The sequence below is a fragment of the Loxodonta africana genome, chromosome Y, assembly GCF_030014295.1.
Source record: "Loxodonta africana isolate mLoxAfr1 chromosome Y, mLoxAfr1.hap2, whole genome shotgun sequence".
Taxonomy (NCBI): Eukaryota; Metazoa; Chordata; class Mammalia; order Proboscidea; family Elephantidae; genus Loxodonta; species Loxodonta africana.
The window spans coordinates 2,844,507-2,850,524 of record NC_087370.1 but is presented as its reverse complement, the minus strand read 5'-3'; the positions used below and the strand labels follow the sequence as shown (position 1 = coordinate 2,850,524).

The 6,018-nt window shown below is 48.3% G+C and overlaps 1 protein-coding gene across 1 annotated transcript; it reads left to right on the top strand.

The window, feature by feature from the left end:
- The first annotated feature begins 3,302 nt into the window (after window positions 1-3,302).
- On the top strand, window positions 3,303-5,794 carry LOC135228997 (testis-specific Y-encoded protein 3-like). Its single transcript, XM_064278741.1, has 6 exons — window positions 3,303-3,515; window positions 3,630-3,896; window positions 4,979-5,056; window positions 5,193-5,304; window positions 5,402-5,547; window positions 5,648-5,794. The coding sequence occupies exons 1-6, from the start codon at window positions 3,303-3,305 to the stop codon at window positions 5,792-5,794; spliced, it is 963 nt and encodes a 320-aa protein (XP_064134811.1).
- Window positions 5,795-6,018: the final 224 nt, after the last annotated feature.

Genomic DNA, 6,018 nt, shown 5'->3' with positions numbered 1-6,018 from the left:
TCAACAGAGTGGGTGCCAAAATTAAAATAGCGTTGAAAGAAAACTTTGAGACAATACAGGCCATCAAGCTGTTTCTGACTCAAAATGACCCTATGAACACAGCAAAAAACAATGCCTGGGTGAGTCCAATTCTAAGAACCGTTGCTATGTTTGAGCCTGTATTTGCAACTACAGTGTCAATTCATCAGACTAAGAGTCTTCTATTTTTTACTGTTTCTCTGTCTTAATAATCATGATGTCATTTTCCAGGGACTGGTCCCACCCCTAATCATGTCCAAAGTACATGAGACAAACTCTGTCCTTGCTTTCAAAGAACATTCGGTCTGTATTTCTTCCAAGACAGATTTGTTCAATCTTCTAGCCCTCCACGCAATATTCTATATTCTTTGGCAACTCTGTACTGCAAAGTCACGATTTTTCTTCCACCTTCTTTATTCATTGTACAGCATTCTCATGTGTATAAGGCAAGTGAAAACATCATGGCTTGGTTCAGGTGCACCTCAGTCCTCCAAAACGACATCTTTGCTTTTCAAACTTTTAAGAGGACTTTTGAAGCAGATGTGCCCAAGGCAATAAGCTGCTTGATTTCTTGACTGCTGCTTCCATGGGTGTTGACTGTGGTTTCAAATCAGAAACGCATCCATCAAGGTTGTATCCTGTCATGATATGTATTTAATCTGTATGTTGACTAAGCTGAGAGGATGGATTATGTGAACAAGAATGTGTAATCAGGATTGAAGAAGACCCATTAACAACCTGCAATATTGGGAGGACACAACTCAGCTTGATGAAAGCAAAGATGACTGGAAGCACCTACTGATGAAAATCAGAACTACAGCTTTCAGTATGAGCTACACATGAACATAAGGAAAACAAAAATCCTCACAACTGGGTTAATAAGTCACAACATAATAAATGGATAAAACAGAATTATCATAGCAAGGAACAATAACACACCTAAGTATAAACTCTAAAGAACAGAAAGACTAAAACAGGTATTTTTACACCAATGTTTACAGATGCATGATTCACGAGAGCCAAAGGGCGGAAACATTAAGTGTCCATCAACAGATGAACTGATAAACAAAATATGACACTTACATACAAAGGAATATTAGTCAGCCATCAAAAAGAACGGAGTTATAATGCATGTTATGACACGGGTGAATTACGACAACATTATGTAAGTAAAAGAAGCCACAGAAAACCTGATAAGTATTTTACACTTCCATTTATACCAGGTATCTAGAATAGGCCAATGAGCTATTGTTTATCGGGTACAGAGTGACTATTTGAGATGAGGAAAACATCCTGGAAATACATATTTGTAATTGCTGTCACAGTATTATGAGTGTACTTAACATCGGTTAATTGTAAACTAAAAAAAAAAAAAGTTGAAGCGGTAACAGCTATGTTATGTATATTTTACCACAATAAAATGAAAACAAAACAAAAACACAGAGAAAACTTTGCTGAGCACTCTAGCCAACAACTCCAGCCTCTGATTAATTTAGTTTTGAATAAGGTCTTTACATAATGCATCCATAGAGAGTTTGTTCTCATCACCCACTCTGCTTTGCTGTATGTATTTGTATGTTTTACATAAACTTTTTGTCTCTACATTTGCCATACTAGAGGGTCCAGGATTGCGCAGATGCCTGTCATGCTTGGCTATTCACAAAAAGTTGGGGGGATCACTTAGAAGCACCTTGGAAGAAAGGTCTGGCACTCTACTTCTAAAAAAAGCTGCCATTCAAAACTCTATGGAGCAGGTCTACTCTGACACACATGAGGTCACCACGAGTCAAAAGTGACTGGGAGGTAATTTTTTTCCTTTAAGTGGGTGGGCACATGGCTTGAGAATGTCCAAAAGGACATCATGAGTATGACACGAGGGATCAAAGTGTTATGTGCAGTTACTTTGCCTTCCCCTTGGCTGTTTCTCTGTTGAGTGAAAGTCAGAGAGAATGGCAGAGGTTTGGGAGGAATCTGTGCAACTAACTATGCCTACACCCAGCTTTTGAAAATATAGAGATTAAGCAGGAACCTGTGGAATATTACTTTATAGTGTTCCTATTACTCAGCAATAAAAAAAAGGGGGGGGAAGACAGAAAGATAAATGAACTCAAACAAGAAAAGAAAATGAAAAGGGCAGACAGAGAAAATGAACAAGTATTTTAAATGCTAATGTGGAAACCCAAGTCCTTCTAAGGTTCTGACCGAAAGGTAATAAAGTGGTCCCTCTGGCTAGTTTTCCTGAGGAAAATTAGCAGGGTGTGTTGATCCAGACTTCAAAACACTGGGCTTGCTGTTTCAGACTAAGAAAGAAATATGACTGAGCTTCTTTAAGGATTGAATTGACTGGAATTCAAGGGGTTTGGTTTGGGTTCTCAGCCACCCTCATTGCCACCATTTCTGTCTAACAAGCAGGCTGATGGGGGAGGGGCTTCACGGTCGTGGTAGGTGGTCTTGAGGCTCCACAGGGAATGTGATGGGGAGAGCTCGGAAAGAGGATGCTTCCAGCCCCACCCGTTAATGCGAGACTGCCTGCTAGCAGTTCTCCTGGAGATCAGATGTGACAGGAGGGTTTCTGGCTGGGTGGAGTGAGGAAACGCATGGTGCGGGCCCCCCCATGGGGCACCACGTCATGAGTTTTCCCCAACTGAGGAGCCGCGCACAAAACCTGTTGCCCTCCAGTTGATTTTCACTCATAGCGACCTTAGAGGACAGAGTAGAAATGCCCCATAGAGTTTCCAACGAACGCCTGGTGGGTTTGAACTGCCGCCCCTTTGGTTAGAAGCAGCAACACTTAGACACTACGCCACCAGGGTATCCAACTGAGGACAGAGAGACAAATGAGTACCTCTGGAGGTAGGCACAATAGAGAGGCGCCACCATGTGCCTGTAGGTGCAGCCTGGACCTCCTGCAGCGCTAATGACCAGGGTCCAGCCACGTTCCATCTGGAAGGCCAAGATGACCCGCTCTGTCCTGTGCAGGTCGCCCTCTGCAGGCTGGCCCCAGTAGTGCAGAGGTTGCCCTGAGTCTGAGCGAGGCAAGGGGCGGGGTGGGAGTAGGAGCAGTCTCCGCCCCTGGCCGTCACTGATTGGTTGCGTTTGGTGACGTCACCAGTGGCACGACAAGGCCCGTTCCCGCCAAGTGCAGAGATTCTCTCCAGAGAGACGTGCTGGCACCCAACGTCGCTCTCCACGAGCAGAGAATTCTGAGAAGAGCGACTGACCAGGGCCAGGTGCGTCTACTGTCCCCGGGAGGTCTTCACCCCCACAGCCCTCGTCCAGCCCCCATGACGAGCGAGGCGCGGCCTGGGGAAGGCAGGGCTGCCCGGGGAGGTTGGGAGGACAGCGGCCTGCGAAGTGGCCCTTTAAAAAGACGGTACCTGGGGTGTCCCGGGGAGCAGGCCCCGGAGAGCTGTAACGCCAAGATGGAGCAGGCCGCAGCGGGTGCGCAGGCAAAGGACGAGATGTCTGAGGAGGCCGCCATTTTCCGTGGGGTGCTGGTAGAGGAGAGCGGGGCCTGGGGGAGAGAACGGAGGTGCACGAGGAGGAGGTGGTGGTGGTGGAGGACATAACTGAGGAGGTGGAGGTCGTGACCATGGGGGACGGGGGACGAGGAAGAACAGGAACAGGCGGAGGAGCAGGAGCAGCGCGAACAGCCCCAGGCCGAGCAGGCCCAGTCTTCGCCTGGACCCTTCAGCACCCAGCGCTTCCTGGAGGCCTTGGAGGCCCTGGAGGCCCTTCAAATGGAGATAGGGCCTATGAGCGCCAAGGCCAACAGGGACTACTTTCGCCTGAGGAGTAAGCTGGTGCAGAGTTGCAAGCCACACCTCGACCGCAGAAGCGCCATCATCCAGGGCATCCCAGGATTCTGGGTCAAAGCAGTATCCTTTCAGTGGGAGCTCCGACGGGTGGGAGGTGGATGAGGGAAGAGGGTTAAAAGAGCAGAAAGGTGGGCGGGGAGGGTGCGTGGTGTCCAGAGGGGCACAGGTAGGGGAATAGAGCCAGGGCAGCATCTACACTAAGAGAACCCTGAGGCGGGGACTGCAGGTAAATCTTCTGGCCCTGTCCTGAGCAGGGCAAACCTTCCCAGGGCCTAGGACCAGAGGCCACAGGGAGCATAAGAATACCTTTGATGACCGGAATGTCCATGCCAACCAGTCACCAAAAAAAAAAAAAAACAAACCCAGTGTCGAGGAGTCGATTCCTACACGTAGCAGCCCTAGAGGACAGAGTAGAACTGCCCCATAAAGCTTCCAAGGAGCGCCTGGTGGATTGGAACTGCCAACCCTTTGGGAAGCAGCCCTAGCACTTAACCACCCCACCACCAAGGTTTGTAGTCAGCCACTACCAGTTTCACATCTCCAAAAGGCAAATTTCTTGTTACTCAGGTTTTCTTTGCTGAGCAGCTGTTGTTTTTCACATGGCCTCAGCACCCCACCCCAGAACACACCAGCCAGCTCCAGCTTCTGCATCCACAGCCCCCTCTCCACAGCCCCCACATATGTGCCCTCTCATTGCCTCATAGGAATCTGTCAGAGCTTCAAACAGAGCCAAGCACCCATGGATAGTGCCTGGGGCTCATCTAGGACACATAATATCAAGGGTTTGCCCCCAGCATCCTGACTGAGGACCAGAGACAGCCACAGGAGAGCCAGGACACCCCACATGCAAACAGTAGCAGTGTCAGGCTAGATCACAGCACATAGACAGGTATCAGGAGTCTCAGGAGACAGACTATGTGTGAGCCTGCAGATAGCTTCACATGAGCACAAAGGGCAGGGCAACACTAGGCCCCAAGATGCATATGTTGGTGGACCACAGTTGAAGGGGAGTGTGGGTGGGTGTGGCAATGACAGGAGGTCTGGGAAACTGCCTGCCCCAGCCACTGGTTGCTGGCCAGGTGTGCTCATCTGTTGTGACCTCTTCTGTGCCTGGCCTCGGAAAGCTCCTTGACCCCATACAGATTGCGAACCACCCCCAGATGTCAGCCTTGATCAGTGAGAAAGATGAAGATATGCTCAGCTACCTGATCACTTTGGAGGTTAGACCCAGAGCTCAGTTGGGGAAGGAGAACTAGAAAGGATTCATCCATAGAAACAGGCATGGGCTAGTCTCCCCAGAAGGGGAACTCTCCTAAAAAAGACATCTCACCTTTCTCGTCTGCTCATTTCTCCCAGGTGGAGAATTTCATCCATCCCAATAATGGCTGCAAAATCACATTTTTTTTTCGGAGGAACCCCTATTTTTGGAATGAAGTGATCATTAAGGGATATGACATTTCCATCACTGGTAAGAAGTGGCTCCCTTGATGAATGGAGAGAGTGTCAGAGGTGTTTTGAGGGCCAACATGATCTAGGCCTTTCCCTCTGTTCCTGTATTTCTCCAGGATATACAGCATTTTATTCCACTCCAATCCAGTGGTTCCAGAATTATGAATGTGAGGCTCACAGCCGCAGGCATCATGACACCAGCGTTAACTTCTTCAACTGGTTCTCTGTTCCCGACTTCTCAGGGTATAACAGGATTACTGAGGTATGCCTGTGTAGATAAGGTGAGACATGGCGTCCACGTGTTCCCAGTTACTTTGGAAATGAGTGCTGACCCTGCATGATCTTTCTATTTGCACTACCAGATCATCAGTGAGGACCTATGGATTAATCCCCTGAAGTACTACCTGAGGGAGGACAGAACCATGATAGGAATGGGGAGAGATCAGGTGAGGATCGTGGTACGGGCCGTTGACATGAGTGTTGTCTGGGGACCTAGGCGCATCTTCTAGAGACAGTCTGAGACAGGAACATTGGAGAAATGTAGTGCGAAATAGGCTATAGCTAGGGAAACTTAATCTCAGTGAGAAGTATAACTGCCCATGAACACTCAGACAGAAGTAAGGATGTATTATTAATATGTGTTCCCTGGACTATCATTTCATGGTTATGAAAGCACCCTCAGCCCTCCTGCCACCCGTGAAAGTCTGGCTCATGCTCAGGTCCACCTAGCATC